Source organism: Narcine bancroftii, chromosome 6 (assembly GCF_036971445.1).
Source record: "Narcine bancroftii isolate sNarBan1 chromosome 6, sNarBan1.hap1, whole genome shotgun sequence".
Lineage (NCBI taxonomy): Eukaryota > Metazoa > Chordata > Chondrichthyes > Torpediniformes > Narcinidae > Narcine > Narcine bancroftii.
The window spans coordinates 249,977,418-250,001,257 of NC_091474.1; the positions used below are offsets into that span (position 1 = coordinate 249,977,418).

A 23,840-nucleotide genomic window follows, 5' to 3' on the forward strand; every position below is an offset into this window, starting at 1 on the left:
ATCATTACTAGAGTCTTGTCCGAGTGCGATAATTACAGTAATTCCAAAGAAAGACAGAGATCTGTTGAATGTGGCTTCTTATTGTCCAATTTCTTTATTAAATGTGGATTACAAAATAATAGCTAAAATATTGGCAAATAGACTTGCTAAATATTTACCTCAGTTAGTGTATGTTAACCAAACAGGTTTTTATTAAAAATAGGTGTACTTCTGATAATATTCTTAGATTGATAATGTTGATCAATGCATCAAGATGGCAACCCAACCAGCCAATGGTTATTGCACTTGACACAGAAAAAGCATTTGATCAGGTTGAGTGGAATTTTTTATTTAAGATGTTGGAGAAATTTAATTTTGACCCTTTTTTTATTGGTTGGGGTAAGGCATTATATAAAAATCCAGTTGCTAGGGTGGTGACAAATGGCCAAACTTCTTTGCCATTTAATTTAATGCGATCAACACGTCAAGGTTGTCCATCGTCACCAGCCTTGTTTGCATTGGTCATTGAACCGTTAGCCCAAGTAATTAGACAGAATGATAATATTAAAGGGATAAAAATTGCAAATGATAAATATAAGATTAATTTATTTGCTGATGAAGTATTGATTTATTTGACACGTTCAGAACAATCTTTGAAGTATTTACAAAAATGCTTGGCCCAATTTGGTGTGTTATCTGGGTATAAAGTATATATTTTATATATAAAGTATATATTTTATAATTAGGATAAAAGTGAAATATTACCAATGTCGGATGGGAATTATGAGGACATGAGTTAAGAATTAAGGGGCAGAGGTTTAGAGGTAACATGAGGGGGAACTTCTTTACTCAGAGAGTGGTAGCTGTGTGGAATGATCTTCCGGGAGAAATAGTGGCGGCGGAGTCAATTGTATTATTTAAGAAAAGGTTGGACAGGTATATGGATGAGAAGAAGATGGAGGGTTATGGGCATTGTGCAGGGAGGTGGGATTAGAAAGGGGTGTTTGGTTCGGTGCGGACTAGAAGGGCCTAATGGCCTGTTTCCGTGCTGTAATTGTTATGTTATGATGAGTATAAATAGATTATAAAATTAAGATGATCTGATAAAATTAAATATTTAGGAGTAATTGTAGGTGCGAATTATCAATCTTTATATAAATTAAATTATGTACCGTTATTGAAAAAGATTAAAATAGATTTGATTAAATGGAAAGATCTCCCATTAACATTGATAGGTCGAGTAAACTGTATTAAGACGAAAATCTTTCCACATATTCAATATTTATTTCAGTCAATTCCATGTTCACTCCCAAAAGTGTTTTTTCAAGATAATATGACGGTGAGGATATTTTTATGGAAGGGAAAGTTAGCGAGAGTAGCATTACAGAGGTTGATGTGGAAATATGCTTCTGGAGGACTTCAATTACCACATTTTCAAAATTATTATGAAGCTGCACAATTGAAGTTTGTTAATAGAATGATGGATATTATGCAACCCCTCGCTGGGCTAAAATGGAATTAGCTTGTATTACTAAACTTCAGGTTCAACAGCTTATATTTAAGTGGAATCCCTGTTTATTACAGGGATATAATATGCAATATTAAAACATTTATTAGGGGTATGGAATAAAAGGAATTCTGTTATAGGTACGAGGGGTAAGTTATCAACTCAAACTCCGTTATATCAAAATAAGATTATTCCTTTTTCAATGAATAGTAGTTATTTAAAGGTATGGTATTCTGAGGGTATAGAAGTGATTCAGGATTGTTTTGAAGAAGGACAATTTCATTTTTTTAATCGACAGAGAAAAATTTGGAATACCATCTAATTCTTTGTTTGTGTATTATCAACTTTGGGCTTTGATAAGGGATAATTACAGAAAGGAAATTAAATTACCTAAATCAACAAAGTTTGAGTTTTTGATTTCTCATACATTAAGAAATGGTTTTATTTCTGATATGTACGTGATGTTACAAGATGGTATGGATAAACTGAATTTAGAGAAATCTAGAAATAAATGGGAAAGTGATTTATTTTATGGAGAAAGTTCTTAGAGATAGTATTATAAATATCTGGATAGACAGGGTCTGATCAGGAGCACTCAACACGGATTTGTGGGCGGAAGGTCCTGTTTGACCAATCTGATTGAATTTTTTGAAGAGGTGACTAGGAATGTGGATGAGGGTAGCGCGGTGGATGTTGTCTATATGAACTTCAGTAAGGCCTTCGATAAGGTACCACATGGAAGGTTAGTTAGGAAGGTGCAGTCTTTAGGTATAAATTTTGAGATAGTCAAATGGATTGAACATTGGCTGAAGGGGAGAGGCCAGAGAGTGGTAGTGGATAATTGTCTGTCAGGTTGGAGGCCGTTGACCAGTGGTGTGCCTCAGGGATCTGTATTGGGCCCATTGTTGTTCGTTATATACATTAATGATCTAGATGATGGGGTGGTGAATTGGATTAGTAAATATGCAGACGATACTAAGATAGGTGGAATAGTGGATAATGAAGAAGGTTTTCAAGGATTGCAGAGGGATTTGGGCTGCTTAGAAAAGTGAGCTGAAAAATGGCAGATGGAATTTAATGCTGATAAGTGTGAGGTGCTTCATTTTGGTAAGAAGAATCAGAACAGGACATACGTAGTAAATGGAAGAGCATTGATGAATACAGAAGAGCAGAAAGATTTAGGAGTAATGGTACATCGTTCCCTGAAGGTAGAAACTCATGTGAATAGGGTGGTGAAGAAGGCTTTTAGTATGCTGGCCTTTATCAATCATTGCATGGAATATAGGAGTTGGGAAGTGATGTTGAGATTGTATAAGGCGTTGGTGCGGCCTAATTTAGAGTTCTGTGTGCAGTTCTGGTCGCCTAATAATAGGAAGGATATAAACAGAGTGGCGAGAGTGCAGAGAAGATTTACCAGAATGTTACCTGGGTTTAAGCATCTAGAGTACAGGGAGAGATTGGGCAGATTAGGTCTTTATTCTTTGGAGCGTAGAAAGTTGAGAGGGGATTTGATAGAGGTATTTAAGATTATGAAAGGGATAGACAGAGTGGATGTGGATAGACTATTTCCGTTAAGAGTAGGAGAGATTGAAACAAGAGGACATGAGTTAAGAGTTAAGGGGCAGAGGTTTAGAGGTAACATGAGGGGGAACTTCTTTACTCAGAGAGTGGTAGCGATGTGGAATGAGCTTCCGGGAGAAATAGTGGCGGCAGAGTCAATTTTATTATTTAAGAAAAAGTTGGACAGGTATATGGATGAGAAGAAGGTGGAGGGTTATGGTCATTGTGCAGGTAGGTGGGACTAGAGAGGAGTGTTTGGTTCGGTGCAGACTAGAAGGGCCGAATGGCCTGTTTCCGTGCTGTAATTATTATATATGTTATGTTATAATAGTGACCATAGTATGGTTACTTGTGATCTGCAAATGGAAAGGGAGAAGGAAAGGAAGTCAGAAACATTAGTGCTGCAGTTGAATAAAGGGGATTATACAGCTATGAGGGAGGAGCTTGCCAAAATAAAATGGAAGGATACCCTCACTGGGAGGACAACAGGGCAGAAATGGCAGGTATTTCTAGGCATTTTTCACAGGATTCAGGACAAATTCATACGAAAGAGGAGGAAAGGCTCTAAGGGGGTCAAATGACAGCCGTGGCTGATGTGAAATCAAGTTCAAAGGGAGTAAGTATAAGTTAGCAAAGCAGAGTGGGAGGTTAGAAGATTGGGAAACTTTCAAAAAACAACAGAGAGAAACTAAGAAAGACATACGGGAGGGGAAAATGAAGTACAAGAGTAAATTGGCAAATAATATAAAAGGGGATAGCAAAAGCTTCTTTAGTTATGTAAAGAGGAAGAAATTGGTTAGGACCAAAATTAAGCCCTTAAAAACGGAAAAGGGTGAAACTATTACTGGAAACGAGGAGATGGTTGAGGAATTGAACAGATACTTTGCATCTATCTTCACCAAGGAGGATCCAGGTTACGGTCAGATAGTGGGTAGAGGTCATGCAGGACTTGGTGAAATTTCCTAAGGAAATGGGAAATCTGATGGAGATCCAGATTTTGGTTAATTATTAGGACTGAGGCCTGATAAGTCCCTAGGTCCTGAGGGGTTACATCCCAGGGTGCTTAGAGGTTGCTCTGGAAATCGTGGAGGCACTGGTCGACATTTTCCAAAGTTCTATAGATTTGGGGGAGATGCCCGTGGATTGAAGATTGGCTGATGTAGTGCCGCTTTTTAAGAAGGGAGAAAGAAAACAGGAAATTATAGAACGGTCAGCCTGACATCAGTGGTGGGGAAGATATTGGAATCTATCATAAAAGGAGAAATAGCAGAACACTTAGGCAGAAATAATAGTATCAGTGCTTGCCAGCAAGGGAAAATCATGCTTGACTAACCGTCTGAAATTTTTCGAAGATTCAGTCACTACAAACTAGGTTCAGCAAGCGGTGAAGAAGGAGAACGGAATGTTGGCTTTCATAAAGAGGGGATTGGCAAGGAGTCACGTGATGGAGTAGTGGCCGGTCAGGGAATTCCAGCCCTCTCCCGAAAAGTTAAAAAAAACACACAAAGCACAAAGGTACAAGATTAAAATTTATAATAAAGTAAAAATAAAGGTGAGAAGAAAATGGCAGCGAAGAGAGAAAAGTTGAAAACAATGGGAAGAAAAGAGGAAGAAAGAATGTCGGAAGAAGAAGGTGAAGGCCTTACCTGTCCGAAGAGGCCCGCCGCAGAGAGAGAAGCCCGCTCCCGCAGGTCAGTGGAAGTCCCGGGCTCGGGACTACAAAAATGGCTCTCAGAGCCGAGTAAAAGTGCGCAACCGCGCATGCGCATGAAAAAAAACACACTGACGGGAGGGGGGAACAGCTGCGGAGTCGATCTCCACAGCTGAGAGAGACACCTGCAGCACAGCAGCAGGTGCAGAACACAGACAATAACGACAACAAGAAAGAAGAGGGTAAAAAGAAAACAAGGAAACAACAGATGGTCAACCCAGAGGAAGAAGAAGAAGAACAGAAAGAAGTGGAAGAAGAAGAGAAAAGCAAGACAATGGATGTATCTTTTTTTAAAGAATATATGGAATCAGTGAAAGAATGGCAATTACAAGAATTTAATGAGATAAAAAGAAGAATTAAGAATGCAGAAGAAAAAATGAATACAATGGAAATGGCCATGTCAGAGATAGGAAAAAGAATGGAAAATATGGAAGAACGAGAAACAATTGTAGAAATGGAAGTAGAGGAATTAAAAGAGAAATTAGAAGAATCTAATAAAAAAGTTAAAGAGGCACAGGAGCTGTTAGCTCAGAAGATAGATATAATGGAAAACTATAATAGAAGAAATAATATTAAGATAGTGAGCCTTAAGGAAGATGAAGAAGGCAAGAATATGAGAGAATTTATAAAAGATTGGATCCCCAGGGTCCTAGGAAGACCAGAATTACAGGAAGAAATGGAAATAGAGAGGGCACATAGAACTTTATCCCCGAAACCACAACCGCAGCAAAAACCAAGATCCGTTTTAGTAAAATTCTTAAGATATACAACAAGAGAAAATATATTGGAGAAAGCAATGAAGAAAGTAAGAGAAGACAAAAAGCCACTGGAATATAAAGGTCAAAAAATTTTTTTCTATCCAGACATAAGTTTTGAACTCCTGAAGAAGAGGAAGGAGTTCAATACAGCAAAAACGATCTTATGGAAAACAGGATATAAATTTATGTTAAAGTACCCAGCGGTACTTAAAATAGTTATTCCAGGGCAACAAAACAGACTATTCTCGGATCCAGAGGAAGCAAGGAAATTTGCAGAACAACTACAAAACAAGCAGAGAGATGAAGACATGTAATGAGAGTAAAAATGACCACGAACTCTATGTTTGTGTGTAAAGGTGTATATATATTGTGTATACATGAATGTATCCGTATTTAGAGGAAAATATATAGAGTATAGACAAGAATTAATAAGGGAGGGAAAAGGAATAGAGGGAATAAAGAGGGAATTAAAAGAGTGACCTTTGTTACATATGAAAATTGAAATCTTTTCTGGGGGGGGCTGGGTGGGGAGGAGTTACGGTCACTACAAAATCAGTTGACGTTTGCGAGTGAATTCGCAAATCCAAATGGAGAGGGGAGATGTGGTTGCCCGACAAGGGATAAAGGGCAACTCAGGAGGGGGAGGGGAGAATGGGGTTAAAGAAGTTTTAAATATGAGAATAAGGAAAATGTTTTAGAAATGTTGTCTTATAAAGTGTTCAAAACAAGAAAGCAGAAATGGATAAGAAGGAAAGGAGATGATGGAGAAACGGAAAGGGAAGATAAACAAAGTATGAAATGGCTACACTGAACTATATGACTTTAAATATTAATGGAATACATAACCAAATTAAAAGGAAGAAACTGCTAAATTTACTGAAAAAAGAAAAAATTGATATAACATTTAGGCAAGAAACACATTTAACTGAATTGGAGCACAAGAAATTAAAGAGAGATTGGGTAGGCCATGTAACAGCATCATCGTATAATTCAAAAGCAAGAGGAGTAGCTATATTAATTAGTAAAAATGTGCCAATTAAAATAGAAGAGGAAATAATAGATCCAGCAGGGAGATATGTAATGATAAAATGTCAGATATATTCGGAGTTTTGGAATCTACTCAATGTATATTCACCTAACGAAGAAGATCAAAAGTTTATGCAAGATATTTTTTTGAAGATAGCAGATACGCAAGGGAACATATTAATAGGAGGGGATTTCAACCTGAAGTTGGATTCAAATATGGACAAAACTGGGAAAAAAATTAACAGAAAGAACAAAGTAACCAAATTTATAATTAAATCGATGGAAGAAATGCAACTTTTGGATATATGGAGGAAACAACACCCAAATGAAAAGGAATATTCATATTACTCGGGTAGACATAAAACATACTCAAGAATAGACCTATTTTTGTTATCAGCTCATATGCAAGATAGAGTAAGAAAAACAGAATATAAAGCTAGAATATTATCGGACCATTCACCCTTGATATTGACAATAGAGTTAGAGGACATCCCTCCAAGAATGTATAGATGGAGATTAAACTCCATGCTACTTAAAAGGCAGGATTTTAGAGAATTCATTGAAAGACAAATTAAAATGTACTTTGAAATAAATACGGAATCAGTGAAAGTTAAGTTTATACTATGGGATGCAATGAAAGCGATCATTAGAGGGCAAATAATAAGTTATGTAACCAAGATGAAGAAGGACTATAATCAGGAAACAGAGCAGTTGGAAAGGGAAATAGTAAATATAGAAAAAGAATTAGCAATGAAGGAAGATACAACAAAAAGAAGAGAATTGGCAGATAAAAAAATAAAATATGAAACACTACAAACATATAAGGTGGAGAAGAACATAATGAAGACAAAACAGAAATATTATGAACTAGGGGAAAAAAACGCACAAAATTCTAGCATGGCAGCTTAAGACAGAACAAGCTAAGAAAATGGTATTGGCATCAAGGAAAAAAGACAAACAAATCACATATAATCCAACGGAGATCAAGGAAAACTTTAGAGAATTCTATGAACAATTATACCAAACTGAAAACGAAGGGAAAGAAGGGAAAATAGATGAATTTTTAACTAAAATTGAACTACCAAAATTACAAATAGAGGAACAAAATAAATTAACAGAACCATTTGAAATAGTAGAAATACAAGAGATAATAAAAAAAATTACCAAATAATAAAACACCAGGAGAGGATGGATTCCCAATAGAATTCTATAAAACATTTAAAGATTTATTAATTCCTCCCTTCCTGGAAGTAATCAACCAGATTGATAAAACACAAAGCTTAGCAGATTCATGTAAAACAGCAATAATTACAGTAATACTAAAAGAAGGGAGAGATCCACTCGCACCAGCGTCATATAGACCAATATCATTACTTAACACAGATTATAAGATAATAGCTAAACTATTAGCAAACAGATTAGCAGAGTATGTACCGAAAATGGTAAATCTAGACCAAACTGGATTTATTAAAAAAAGATGCACAACAGACAATATTTGTAAATTTATTAACTTAATTCATGCAGTAGAAGGGAGTAAAGCGCCAACAGTAGCAGTTGCTTTAGACGCAGAGAAGGCCTTTGACAGAGTAGAATGGAATTATTTATTCAAAGTATTGCAAAAATTCAGTTTACCAGAGAAGTATATTAATTGGATTAAAGCATTATATAAGGGGCCATTGGCGAAAGTGACAGTAAATGGATATATATCAAAGCAATTTAACTTAAGCAGGTCAACACGGCAGGGATGCCCACTATCACCTTTATTGTTCGCGTTAGCTATAGAACCACTAGCAGAATTGATAAGAACAGAAAATAATATAAAAGGGATAAAAATAAAAGACAAGGAATATAAAATCAGTTTATTTGCGGATGATGTTATAGTATACTTAACAGAACCAGAACTATCAGTAAAAGAATTATATAAGAAATTGAAGGAATATGGAGAAGTGTCAGGTTACAAGATTAACGTAAATAAAAGTGAAGCAATGCCTATGAATAATGCGGATTTCTCAAAATTTAAGAAGGAATCACCATTCAGATGGCAAATGCAAGCAATAAGATACCTCGGTATACAAATAAATAAAAATCTCGGCCATCTATATAAACTCAATTATTATCCACTAATGAAAAAATTACAGGACGATTTAGAGCATTGGAAAGATTTACCATTAACACTAATAGGAAGGATAAACTGTATTAAAATGAACATTTTCCCAAGGATATTATACTTATTTCAGGCATTGCCAATACACTTGACAGAGAAATTCTTCAAGGAGTTAAAGAAAATAACAAGGAAATTTTTATGGAAAGGGGTGAAACCGAGGATAGCACTAGATAAATTAACAGAATGGTATAAACAAGGAGGCTTACAACTGCCAAACTTGAAAAATTATTATAGAGCCGCACAATTAAGATACCTATCAGAATTTTATCAAACAAGGAAAAGCCAGATTGGACTAGATTAGAATTAGATAAAATAGGGGAAAAGATACCTGAACACATATTATATAAATGGGATGAAAAATTGGTACAACATAGGAGTTCTCCAGTATTACATCTTCTACTCAATATTTGGAAAAAGATTCATGTAGAAAGGAATAAAACAAATTACCAATTACCAAAACTAATATTGACGCAAAATAAGTTACTCCCTTTTACAATAGATAACCTTTCCTTCAGAGAATGGGAGAAAAAAGGGATCAAAAGAATTGAAAATTGTTTTTCAGGAAATAGATTATTATCCTTTGAACAAATGAAAGATAAATACAATATAACTCAAGATACAGTGCTGGCATATTACCAATTGAGATCCTACTTGAAGGACAAATTAGGAAGCAGTCTGAGTTTACCAGAGGGAAGTAACTTTGAATATGTGATTACAGATACAATGATAATCAAAAGATTTATAACAGATATGTATATTAAACTGCAAGAAAAGGAGAATGAGGAAACAAATGGTAAAACTAAACAAAAATGGGAACAAGATTTAAATATAAAGATAAAAAAGGAAACATGGGAAAAGTTATGTTCTGGAACGATGAGAAATACAATAAATACGAGGTTACGTATGATACAATATAACTGGATACACAGGCTATACATTACACCTCAAAAGTTAAATAAATGGGACCCAACAGTATCTGATAGATGTTTTCGATGTAAAAAAGAAATGGGAACAACAATTCATGCAATCTGGACATGTGAGAAAGTAGAAAAATTTTGGGAAGATCTAAACCAAATATTAAATAAAATTACAGAAAACAATATACCAAAAAATCCAGAGATCTTCCTCCTAAGTAACATAAAAAACAAAGAATTTGGAATTGATTTGGATGGTGCACAAAAAAGATTTGTTAAGATAGCTCTAGCCGTAGCAAAGATATGTATTATGTCAACCTGGAAATTGGAAGATAATTTGAAAATACAACAATGGTATATAGAAATGAATAAATGTATTCCATTAGAAAAAATAACATATAGTTTAAGAAATAATATTGAAATATTTGAACAAATATGGGAGCCTTACATGAAACACAATAGAGAAAACCTACCGGGGACATTCACTACCTAAATTAACGAAAGGAGTAGGAAATGAAAAGAATTGACTCAGTGGAATTTCTTGTTTATTTTTATTGAATGACAACATTGTTTGACTGGTTTAATGTATCTTAGATTTTGTACTTTAAATGGATGGGGGGGGAGGTAGGGAGGGTGGGATGAGAGGAGGGGGTGGGGGGGAGAAAATGACACTGTATATATTTGGAAAGGAAAATGTATGCATCACGGTCAATGTGGTTTATGGTGTGAAAAGAAAATTAAAAAAAAAAAGAGGGGATTGGCGTATAGGAGCAGAGATACCCTCCTGCAGTTGTACAGGGCCCTGGTGAGACCTCACCTGGAGTATTGTGTCCAGTTCTGGTCCCAAATTTGAGGAAGGACATACTCACTTTAGAGGGAGTGCAGAGCAGATTTACAAGGTTAGTTCCCGGGATGGCAGGATTGGCATATGATGAAAGGTTAGAAAGACTGGGCTTGTATGCGATGGAGTTTAAAAGGATGAAGGGAGAGACTAGGACTAGAGGGCATAGTTTAAGAATAAAGGGAAGGTCCTTTAGGAAAGAGATGAGGAAAAAAATTTTTACCCAGAGAAGTGTGGACCTGTGGAATGCCTTGCCACAGAGGGTGGTTGGGGCAGATTTGCTGGATATGTTCAAAGGGGAGTTAGATAAGCCTCTTGTGGCGCTGGATATGTTCAAAAGGGAGTTAGATAAGGCTCTTGTGGGCAGGGGAGTTAAAGGTTATGGGGATAAGGCTGGGAATGGGTACTGATAGTGAATGATCAGCCATGATCTGAAGAATGGCAGTACTCGCTTGATGGGCCAATTGGCCTACTCCAGCACCTAGTCTATTGTCTAAAGCTCAAAATCATGACCTCATCAAATCCGAATAAGTAACTTAATGACATTTGGAATTTCATACCTGCTAAGCAGAGCACACCATGAATGATAACCTAGTGGTCACTTAGTAAGAACAGAAAGGGAAATAGGTCGTTAAAATATACCAGTCTCATGATATATAACCCTGAGATAAGGTTGCATTCCAGATCAGAAACTCAGGGGCGATGTTTAACTTGAAGCCATATTGTTAACTCAGGGCATGTCAAATGAGTCACCTCAATCAATGTCCATCAGTAAGTCCTCCAAGGAAACACACTGAACTGCAGCAGATTGGTTCTGAAAGGACTGGTGATGACAAAATGAACTTCAGTCCCTCCAATAACCATCAATACTTACTTCATCAGTCAGATTCTCAAGCATCCTGTCAAGCTGCTGCAGCCTGTAGAGGCGAAACTCCTGCTGTAGTTCATCTGACTCAGTGAGATTCTTCAACATCTGCTGAGGGTACCTGCTGGGGAAACAGGCCCCAATGTGATCGATCACAGCTCGCTCCAGCCACACTTTTCCCCGAGTCAGTAGCCGATCAGCCAGATAGTACCTATTGAATAGAAACAGCCACTCAGATAAGAACATTTGAGAGGGTGACAAGGGCAAGAAAGGGCTCTAAAAGGGTGCTGAAGGCTTCCTGATTGTATCAGAGGTTTGGACTTGGAGCTCGGGCTGCCAATGGTCTGTACGGCTGCGGGAGCACTGGAGATGAATCCAGATACTCGGTGCCCCTGAAAGGATTCTCCTTTGCTTATTGTTAGGGGAGCTGGACAACGCTCATGGTGACTCTGTTTGTCTTACAGCAGACAAAAATCAAAGTATATCATGTATTATTACATGGCAATAAAAGGAACCTTGAATATTAGCACACAAGATGTATTCTCATTTGTGGCTGATAAATATTTACTATCTAAGTGGTGGAGAGCCCCTCAAATCAATATAATCTGCGTGGTAAGTGCACTCCTACAATCAGTGAACTCTGCCACAAAGATCAGTGTAGGGCAACCATCCCCATTCTCCTATAATTTACACATTATCCAAATTGGAAACATATCACTGTGTCCAAATCCTGACACTTGCTGCTCAAGGTGTAAAGAGGGCACAACCTCACAAACTATATGGCAGTCTGGTCCACCACCACTTTTATCATTTGTGGCAGTCTGCAGAACCCACATTGGCCTCATCAGGCATCTCAGAACCCACAAGACCAGAGTGAAAGCAAGTCATCCCTGACCTCGAGGTGGCAGACTGGGCTAATCCAAAGTTTCCGCTATCATTGTTTACCACACCATGGCATCAGGTCACCTAACTCTGTATGTCCATGCACGCCTAACAGTGATTCCTGTGAAACAAAGTAAACTTCCCTGCATTCATGGAAAAACAACCATTTCTGATTGTCCTTTGCTTTCTGTCCTGAGCCATTTCCTTACCATAAATACTCATGCAATAGTCGAATCTTTTGGAACAATTTTTCGGGTAAATTTTGGGGAGAGGGTCGATTTTTTACATTGGTCATACTTTTGACCCTGGTAAGTACCTGCATCATTCAAGGTGTTGAGAGCTCAGGTGGCTGGGACCGGGTGATGTTTGTGTTCAAGGCATTAGGAGCTCGTATGGGCAGGACTGGATGGTAAGTTCGCGCTTGGGGCATTGGGAGCTTGGATGGCTGGGACTGGGTGGAAAGTTCACATTCAGGGCCGGATGGGTGGGTGGCCAGGACACAGGAAAGAGTCCGCAGTTGGGGTGTCGGGCACTCTGGTGGGCGGGCATCCAAGGCGAGTTCACGATTGCGGCACCAGGAGTTCCGGTGGGCGGGTGGCCCTGACAATGGCTTAGAGTCGGGGAAACAAATGGGCGGGTGGCCGAGGTATCACGAGCTCAGATGGGTGTCGGTCGGGGTATCAGGAGCTCGAATGGATGGTGGGGCCAAAAATAAGGGGGGGGGGGTCAACTTTTACATGGAATCAATATGTATACAACACAAGTATATACAGTATTCCTGTGGCTTCTGACCCTTTTCTTCAGGACTTTCAATTTTGCTAACTAGATGTGGATTTGGCAATAGCAAAGCCAGAGCACCTCTGAGGAGATGCTTATATTTTGTATGGCTATTTGTTTGCACCTACATGAATGAATGGTTACTTATTTCCAGTAGCCTTTACCCTCTTAGTTTTTGCAAGAACAGATTGCTTCATTATCTCAGTGACCTTGATCATAACCAAACACTGTAATCATCTGACAGCCTAATGAGCTGCTCAGAATCTGAACTGATAGCTACAACAGCTTCCCTCATTCACATAATTTCTATAAACCCCACCTGTAGAAATGTTCAAAGATGTTAGCAAGTTCCAGTCCTGAAAAGAATAGCATTGGCTCCAGAAATTGCTGCAGCTGGTCCAGTGTTTCCACGTTACTTGAATCCATTTCCATGTCCTGAATGTGTTGATCAATGTACTGTGCAAATCTCTCACTCACCTGGAAAACAGAAATACATTTAGCACAGTCTTTCACACAAAGGTTGGCAATCTTGTTCACATTACCATCTCCAGTTCCTTTACTCAAATCAAGTTACCGACCATTCCTTTTCCTGACTCCATCCCAAACACTGTAGCTACAACCCATAGAAGCGCTTGTTCACTCTTCCTTTGAGCGTCTCCAGAACATGTCTAACCAACTCCACCATTCAATAAGATCAGCAAACCAGTCCAAGATAGCACATGTGAACTCAGATCTGACACATTCATAATGTTGACGGTGACATTCAGTTGGTACCTTTGGTAATAAACAATATAAATGAAGATTTACTGAGGCCCACCACACCGATGAGACTTCAAACTATTCCTATCTCTATCAGAGACCACTACACCACAAAAACACAAGCTCTTCAACCCTGTTAGTATGTGCCCAACTATTATTCTGCCTTGTCCCTCTGACCTGCACCCAGTCCATATCCTTCCATACCTCTCCCATCCATGTACCTGTCCAAACTTTTCTTAAATGTTAAGAGTGAGCATTGGCCACTTCAGCTGGCAGCTCGTTCCACACTCCCACCACTCTGTGTGAAGAAATTCTCCCCTCATGTTTCCCCTAAACTTTTTCCCTTTCACCCTTAACCCAAATTTGTGTCTCACCAACCCTCAGTGGAAAAAAACTTGCTTGCATTTACTCTAACATAATTTTGCATTCTTTTATCAAATCTCCCCTTATTCTTCTACACTCCAGGGAATAACATTTAACCTTTCCCTCTAATTCAGTTCCTCAAGACCTGGCAACATCCTTGTAAATCTCCTCTGCATTTTTTTAAATCTTATGGATATCCTTCCTATAGTTAGGTGACCAAAATGGCACTCAATACTCCAAATTTGACCTCACCAATGTCTTACACCATTTTTCCTGAACAAACCACAACAGCTTCCCTCATTCACATTATTTCTGTAAACCTCACCTGTTTTAGGATTTCACCATTTCACCAACAGATATTGCCCATCATTAATTGCTCCTGAGCAACAAGTTGGATTATTTTAAGTGACATTTAAGATTGTTGTGGGTACAAGGTCATGTGGACCAAGTAAAAACATCAGTGAATTGGATGGGTTTCATGATAATCTGGTCATGAGTAAAAAGAATTGGATTTTTATCAATTCCAGATGATTAGTATAAATTTAACTTTCACAGCTGCCATGGTGGGATTTGAACTCTGTCTCTGTTAGTCCAGCAATTTAATTACTTCATCCCTACTATAACCTTTACAGTGAGGTTCCCAATTGTCTGAAGTACAGAAGGACTCGTGGGCAGCATCCATTATAGTGAACTCATTGCAACGCAAACATGCTATTTGTCACAGCACTGCCAACCTCCCCCTCAACTGTGTACATGAAGCAATCATGCTTTTTGATAGAGCAAGGTCCCAGCTTCATCGATTATTTTCAGAGCTTCACAGCAGCAAGCAGGCCTCTATTGATCAAGACCCTGAATTCTGCGATTGCCTCCCATTTAAAAACCACTTGTGATGATGTCTTTGGCCACCTGGCTTTATAGAACCTCAGTGCTTTGGAATCCGATTATTTTGTTTGATAATACTTCTACAAAGCATTCAGAGATATTGTTAAAATGTTTGAAGTGCTAAGTAATAGCAAAGTGTGGTTAATGCAAATTTGGACCATTTCAACTGGCAATCTTAATCCTCTTGGATAAGATTTTCATTCATCTGACATTTGAATGTTCATGTATCTCAGACCTGGAGTCTTGTTGATTGCTTATCTATCAGACCATGAGTCATAGGAGCAGAAATAGGAGCTCATCTGTCCCACCATTAAATCCTGTGCTGATCCATTTTCCCACTCAGCCCCACTGCCTGGCCTTCTCCCATAACCTTTGATGCCCTGGCTAATCAAGAACCTGTTATCATTCACTAAATTATCTACTGTATCTGCCAAGGATCAATGACTTTGGTGAATGGTCTCAAGTAAGGACATTTCTAAATCACTTCCTAAAGCTTCGTAAAGTACATTATCATTGGTACAATTGCCTGGAGCTGAATCCATTAAAAATGATGACCAGAAGGAACAACAGTGAGTGCTGGAAAAACTCAACCTTTGTAGAGACAGAAATACAGTAAACATTTCAAAAACAAGCAGGTCATTAATCCAAAACATTAAATTTATACCTTATCTTGAATGCATTCAAAACAAAAATAGATGGGTACAGAAAAGGGGTGGGGTAGAACAGAGGGATCTGGGAATACAGATGCATTATCCCTGAAAGTGGTGTCACAGGTCATTAGAGGTCATAAAGAGAGCTTTTGGCATGTTGGTCTTCATAAATCAAAATACTGATTGTACGAGTTGGGATGTTATGGTAAAGTTGTATAAGACATGGGTGAAGCCAAATTTGGAGTATTGTGGGGACTTTTGGACACCTAGCTATTTTCACTTACATACATGGCAGTGAGATGGGAGATTGAAAGAGTGCAGAGATTTACAAAGACATTTCCAGGACTTGAGGAAATGAGTTACAAGGAAAGGTTAGCAGGTTAGGACTTTATTCCCTGGAGCACTTAAGAATGGGGGGAGATTTGATTGAGGTATAGAGAGAGTAAAATCTTCACGTAGAGTGGTAGGAGTGTGAAACGAGCTGCTAGCTGAATCGGTAAACGTGGGCTCAATTTTGACATATCAGAAAAATTTGGACATGTACATGGACGGGAGAGGCACAGAAGGATATAGTCGTGGTGTAGGTCAGCGGGACTAGGCAGAAAATATTTATGTTGAAGAGTAACATCTGCAATGGCTGGGCAAATGAACAGTTTGTTTCAGTGCTGCAGTTCCTCAACCTGTTTGGCGAGGTGACTGCAGGAATCTGCCATTCAGCAGACATGTTATTTCAGCGGGGGACTGAGCATTTTCACTTACATGCATGGCAGTGAGATGGGAGAGCTGGAGAAGAGCTGCTGAGAACCCCTTGCGCATCGCTAATACGAAGGCTGTCTGCTGTCCAAACAGTTCCTCCATAGCTTTCTTCAATTTCAGGTACACGTCCCGGTATCGTTCAACAAAATTTGGAGTGTTCCACGCTCCGTCCAGGAATCGTTTAACCTAATTGGAAAAAAAATGAGATCGTGAACAAATTGTGAAAGGCATGTTATGAAAGTGTGAGTCACTCAAACAGCACTGATGTTCAGAGACCTGTCTACATTTTGCACATACCCTGATGAAGGAATCAAGCCTGAAACATTAGTTTTGCATCTTTCTCTCTGGTGTATAAAGGACACTGTTTGAGCAGCTGAATTTCTCCAGCTTTATGTTTGCACTTCAACCACCGATTCTGCAGATTTTTAAACTTCTCTTCCCCATTCCACTGTGCCAAGATCATTTCACCAATTGATCTCTGTCAACTCTGTCAATCTGATCTTAGCTTCATATTTACTTTCTTCTGAATCCCTCCAGCTTGAACATTTTCAATTATTTCTCCTCAACATATAAAATGTATAAATAAGATGGAGTAGGCAAGTTTTTTTCCATTGGTAGAGGAGAAAAGAACTTGGGGACACAGCCTCAAATTCAGGGTAGTAAATTTAGATGAGGAACTGCTTTTCCCAGAGGGTGGTGAATCTGTGGAATTCACTTCCCATCACCTCATATTTACAATGGATATCCAATCCCTATACACCTCCATTCCCCATAGTGAAGGCCTCAAAGTCCTTCGCTTCTTTCTGGACAATAGAGCCAACCAGTCCCCTTCCACCTCCACCTTACTCCAGCTGGCAGAACATGTCCTCACCATCAGTAATTTCTCCTTTGACTCATCCCCCTCTCTCCAGGTTAAAGGGGTAGCCACAGGTACTCACATGTGCCCCAGCTATGCCTGGCTTTTTGTTGGCTATGTGGAGCAATCCATGCTACAAAATCCTATATAGGCAATGCCCCTCAACTCTTCCTCCGTTACATCGACGACTATTTTGCTGCTGCCCTCATGAACCAATGATGAGCTCGTTGACTTCATCCACTCTTCTACCAACCTTAAATTCATTTGGTCCATCACTAGCAACAATCTCCCTTTCCTCGATCTCTGTCTTCATCTCAGGAAATAAACTCGACAGACATCTTCCATAAACCCACCATCTCCCGCAGCTACCTCGACTACACTTCTTCCCACCTTGTCCCATGTAAGGATTACATTCCATTCTCTCAATTCCTCCGTCTCCATCGCATGTGTACCCAGGATGAGGACTTCCAACCCTGATCATCAGAGATGTCCTCCTTCTTCAAACAACGTGGCTTTCCATCTACCACCATCAATTCGGTCCTCACCTGCACCTCCTCCAATATCCGCACATTTGCCCCCATGCACAATCAGGACAGGATTTCACCCCACCAGCCTATGCATCCAACACATCCTCCTCTGCCATTTCTGCCACCAACTATGTGAGCCCATCACTAGACACATATTCTCCTCTCCTTCCTCTGCAGGGACCGCTCCCTCTATGACTCCCTTGTCCACTCCTCCCTCCCACCAAATGTCTCCTTGGGACCTACCCTTGTTACCTCAAGAGATGCAACCCTAATGCCCACACCTCTTCCCTCAGCACCATTGAGGTCCCCAAACAGTCCTTCCAATATTTCACGTGAATCTGCAAAGTCATCTACTGGATCCGGAGCTCCTGCTGTGGTCTCCTCTACATCGGAGAGACTGTCACAGATTGGGAGATTGCTTTGTTGAGCACCTCGGCTCTCCATCCCATTCCCTTGCCGACATGTCTGTCCATGATCTCATGTACTGCCAAACTGAGACCACCCATAAATTGGAGGTACAGCACCTCATCTTCCAACTGGGAACCCTTCAACCAGATGGCATTAATATCAACCTCTCTGGCTTTCGCTGAAAAAAACCTTCTTCCCCCATCATCTCTCCATTCCCTGTCTCCTTTCACATACACATGATAAACTCCACGTAGTCCCTTATCATATCCAATTAACTCCTTTTGTTGGTCTGGATTCCTCCCCATTGTTTGAATTCTGAGACTTTCTGATATAACCTGATTCTGCCTGTTCTGATTTTTCCTTGAAGACTGACTCAGGCCCAAAACCTCGGCCATATGTCTTCGTCTCCTAGAGATGCTGAAAAGAGCAGCTGAGTTCCTCCAGGATTTGGGTGTGTTTACTACAATCACGGTGTCTGCAGCCGATCATGTTTTGATCTGTTCTCGGATCTCTGGTCTTTGTGACCTTTACAAATTATCTGGATGAAGAGGCGGAAGGATAGATTAGTAAGTTTGCGGATGATACGAGGATTGGAGGAGATTTGGATGATGTTGAAGGTTGTCACAAGTTACAAAAGGATACGGACAGGATGCAGAGTTGGGTAAAAGTGGCAGATGGAGTTCCATCCGGCTAAGTGTGAGGTAATGTATTTTGGAAGGACAAACCAGAAGGCTCAGTACAGGGTTAATAGTCAGTTACGTAGGAGTGTGGATGAACAGAGGGATCTTGGGGTCCAAATCTATAAATCCCTCAAGGATGCTGCGCAGATTAATAGGATAGTTAAGAAGGCCTATGGGATGCTGGGATTCATTAATGGGGGTTTGAGTTCAGGAGAAGTCAGTGGCAACTCTACAAATCTCTGGTGAAACCACACTTAGATTATTGTGTTCATTTCTGGCCACCTAATTATTGGAAGGATGTGGAAGCTATGGAGAGGGTGCAGAGGAGATTTACCTGGATGTTGCTTCCACATCCTTCCTGTAATGAGGTGACCAGAACTGAACACAATTTTCCCAGTGACATCCTCATGGCTTTTTCTGTATCCTTTCCAGTTTATTATCGTCCTTCCTACAGCAAGGTGATCAGAGCTGCACAAAATACTCCAAATGTGGACTCACCAACAACTTGTACAGTTGCAACATGATGTACTCAAAGTCCTGACTAATGAAGGCAAGCCTGCCAAACATTTCTTCACCAGCCTGCCTACCTGCGGCTTCTCACAAGCCAACTCCTTCATCCCATGAATCAATTTACTATGAAATAGTAGTTTCATCTTCTATGAAATCCCTCCAATCCAACTCGGACAAAGTATGGCTCCAAGCACCCTTACCTGTTGCTGAACCACTCCATGCCAGCACTGCGCTATCCCAGATATGCTGTTGGACTTGCTCACTGCCACTCCTTTTGCATTGGCAGAAGTGCTATCTTTTGATTTGTTTTTGCCATCTGCAATATCAACACAAAACATTGTGTAAACTCAGCTGATTAAATTCACATTTTAATATCCCATGAGACCAAATCCTTTTTTAAATTTAGACATACAGCACAGTAACAGGCCCTTCTAACCCACGAGTCTGTGTTGCCAAAATACACCAATTATCCTACAACCCCTGTACACTTTGAAGGGTGGCGGCATGGTTAGCGCAATGTTGTTACAGCGTCAGAGATTGGGACCAGGGTTCGAAACCTACGCTGTCTGTAAGGAGTTTGTACGTTCTCCCTGTGTCTGCATGGGTTTCCTCTGGGTGCTTCAGCTTCCTCCCACCCTTCAAAATGTACGGGAAATGTACAGGAGTTGTCAGTCAGTTGGGTGTAATTGGACAGCACAGGCCTGTGGGCCGAAATGCATCTAAATTTAAATAAAAATATAAAATTTAAGAAATTGAGTACCTAGAGGAAACCCACACAGACATGGGGAGAAGGCACAAACTCCTTACAGACAACATCTGATTCGAACCCAGGCTGCTGGCACTGTAATAGCGTGGCGCTAAACACCTCGCCGTCTATGCCGCCCACGGGAAGGTATCAGCAGCTGTCCTTCTCTTTTAAAGTCTCAAAATCCCTCTCAGCAAGGCTTTATCTGTTGGATCACCTATGTATCCTTGGCAATTCGTGACCAGTACTGGGGGAAGTCAGAGCAGGAAAGGCTTCCCAATACAGTATCTAGAAAGCAAAGACTAGCCCAGCAACTCCACAAACATCAGTGGGAAAGGTGGAGTGCAAAGAACAACTGGAGAGAAAAAATTAAAGTCAAACAAACTGACCCTTCACTGTGTCACTCTTTGTGGATTCATTATTCAAGCCTTTATCCAATTCAAGACCCACCCCAGACTACACATTCTCCTGCAGTCTCTGGTTTTCTATTAGGCATAACAATGCCTCTCATCAATGCATTCAATTTCTGGTCAGAACCTGGCAAGGTTTGCTCCCTTCAGGATTCTTTTGTGTTTCTGGGCACTCAAATTCCTTTTTTGATGAGTGCGTTTCAGAGGTCCTTTCATGTAGAGTGTGGAACGAGCTGCCAGATGAAGTAGTGAATATGGACTCGAATTTGATATTTAAGATAAATTTGGATAGGTACATGAACAGGAGGGATAAGGAGGGCAGATTAACAAGATTAGTTGAAGGTTCTATTTCTGTGCTGTAGTATTCTATGTCTCCATACTGCAGAGATAATTACAAATCCATTGCCTGCCAGTGTACTGCAGTGGAGCAGGAATACAGTTACAGTAAAAACCCCATTATCTGGAATTCAAGCAATCAACGGTCAAGCAACTGGCATAAAAATCACAGAAGTTTAAAATTAGCACCCCTGGAAGTTAGTTCACCAATCCACGCAACACGCAATCTCAAGAAACTGGAAAATTCACTTATCCAGCATCTAACAATCTCCATTAGTGCTGGAAATGAGGGATTTTACTGTATTACAATGCAATCTAATAGTACCAATAATGACTACACTTCAGAACATCAGAACAAAAAACTCTTTGAGATGTGGCTTGTTCTTAAGCTTGATCTGAGAGGTAGTGGGTTAGATAGCAGTGAACGGTTAGGGTCAGGACCGCACAGTTAGAGCAGTGTTGAGCGTGACACCGTTACAGTGCCAGCAACGCGGGTTTGAATCTGGTACTGTGAGTAAGAAGTTTGTACATTCTCCTTGTGTTTGCAGGGGTTTCCTCCAGGTCTCTGGTTTCCTCCCACCCTCCAAAAAAACGTACCGGGTTGGAGGTCAATTAGATGTAATTGGGCGGCACGGACTCATGGGCCTGAAAAACCTGTTACTGCGTTGAATGTCTAAAAATACCCCTGAAATTACAACAATACACACAGGAAAACTGTTTCCTCTAATTTGTGGGATGGAACCAAATAAAACAATAAATTCCTACAGATTATCAGAAAATTCCAGATGGTTCACAATCATCCTCAAGTCAAGTCACCTTTATTTATTGTTCATACCATGCTCGCACGGTAAAGACGAGATAGTGTTTCTCCAGGACTACGGAGCTTATTTACATAAATAATATTAGAATAGAAGCTAAACAAAATAAAATATTTAAAAAGTCCATATCTGCTCTGGGAATTCAGGAGCCTGGTGGCTTGGAGGAAAAACTGTTTCCCACTCTGGATGTAAGGGGCCCCTGAGTGCTACGGTACCCCCTACCAGACGGCAAAAGGGAGAACAGTTTACATGAGGGTGTGTGGCATCTTTCACAATGTTTATTGCCTTTCGTCTGCATCAAGTGCTGTCGATATCCTTCCTGGTAGGGAGCGAGCCCCCCAGTGATCTTTTCCGCTGACTTCACTGTCATCTACAGGGTCTTGCGGTTTGAGATGGTACAGCTTCCATACCAGGCGGGAATACAGTTGCACAGGATGCTCTCGATACATCCTCTGTAGAATGTAGGGAGGATGGAGGGTGGGAGATGAACTTTCCTCAGCCTTCGCATGAAGTAGAGGCGCTGCTGGGCTTTCTTGACTAAAGAGCTGGTGTTAAAGGACCAGGTGAGATTCCCCGCCAAGTGCACTCTAAGGAACCTGATACTCTTGACCTCCCAGAAGTACTGATAGTCTACTCCTATCCCATACTGTGGCTTTGTCTGAATTCTCAGAGCCACTAAGTTTGTGCTGTTAATAAGGCCTTGGTGGTGACACTCACATTCCAAGAGCAAACAAACAGATTTAGGTAAAATGCATGGCCTTACCAGGTTTAGTGGCTGGTTTCAGCTCCCCGATTTCTATCCAGCTGGTATCAACATGAACCAAAAGATGACAGAGACGCCGAACTCTGGAATTGAATATAGCAACTTGACTTCTTCCCTGCTTCAAGATCTCAGAGTTTTCCAGGTATTCAGTCAGTAGCCAGGATAGTGGGCTTGGATTAATATTGTCTGAACCAAGATAAATATTTATTATATTCATGGAATAAGATAAAGATGCAAGGTAATAATTTGAGAGGGAATTTATAAACTAATTTATTGGTACCAAACTGACAAAAGAACATTCCACTTGAATCTGGTCTTGTGCAATGAGACAGGTAAAATTAATGATCTTTCAGTTGGGGATCCTCAGAAAGAGTGATCACAGTGTGGTGGAACTTGTAGGGTGCAATAGTTCAATCAAAGACCAGAGTGTTATGCTTTAAGAAGGGAGAGTAGAACAGGTGAAGGGGGAGATATTGACTGAGAACATACATGGTAGGAGAGTTGAGGAATAGTGGGCAGAACGGTCAGAGTCGCACTTAGCCCAACACTATAACAGTGATGTGGGTTCCAATCTGGCTCTGTCTGTAATGAGTTTGTCTGTTCTCGCCGTGACCGTGTGGGTTTCCTCTCACCTTCCAAAATCGTATGGGGGTTGGAAGTATAATTGCGGGCCAGGGGCTCGTGGGCTGGAAGGGACTGTAACTGTGCTGTGTGTGTGTGTCTAAGCCTTTCAAAGTGCTCAAAAGTACATTTCAGTTAAAATCAAAAATAGTGAGGCGGTGGGGGGGAAAGTGAGCCCGCCTTGGATAACCAAGAAAATAAAGGCAGGCCTCAAACTAAAAGCTCATGTACAAAGTCACCAAATTAAGTGGGAAACTGGAAGATTGGAAAACATTTGAAAATGAATAAAGGAGTAGATAGGTTATGAAAGTAAATGCGAACACAATATAGTAAAAATATCCAAAATGCCAAGAGCGATGTTAAGGATGCGATAAGAAACAAGGCCATTAGGTACAATCACCAACATTAAAGTAGTGCCCAAACAGAGCAGCTGGTCAAAAGATAAAGAACAGGGAGGTTTAAATCTTGTTGGGGACTGCGAGACCAGGACTGTGAAGGAGAGGAGGAGCAGTTAAAAAGCACCGGGAAAGGTAGATGCTTGTGTAAATCCTGTCTGGACTGTGAACGAGAGGAAGAGCATTTAAAAAGCATCAGGAGAGGAAGATGCTTATTTAAATGTCATCAGGGACTGAAAACAAGAAGAGGAGTGTTTAAAAAGCACTGGGAAATGAGGGGCTTGTTTAAACCTTGTTGGGGTCTGCAAGAGAGGGCCTGTGAACAAGAGATGCGTATAAAAAGAAATGAGAAAGGTAGGAGCTTGTTTAAATCTCTC

General features: G+C 40.1%; 1 protein-coding gene across 6 annotated transcripts in view; it reads right to left on the reverse strand.

Annotated features, from left to right (window-relative positions):
- Positions 1 to 23,840, reverse strand: part of LOC138737226 (cullin-9-like) — a 316,560-nt gene that overhangs the window by 106,652 nt on the left and 186,068 nt on the right. For all 6 annotated transcript variants that reach the window (XM_069887919.1, XM_069887917.1, XM_069887915.1 and 3 more), the window contains 5 exons: positions 22,448 to 22,633; positions 19,576 to 19,691; positions 16,398 to 16,580; positions 13,304 to 13,461; positions 11,335 to 11,536 (listed from right to left, as the gene is read on the reverse strand). In XM_069887919.1, coding sequence (XP_069744020.1) covers positions 11,335 to 11,536; positions 13,304 to 13,461; positions 16,398 to 16,580; positions 19,576 to 19,691; positions 22,448 to 22,633 — 845 coding nt within the window. The remainder of the gene's footprint in view (positions 1 to 11,334; positions 11,537 to 13,303; positions 13,462 to 16,397; positions 16,581 to 19,575; positions 19,692 to 22,447; positions 22,634 to 23,840) is intronic.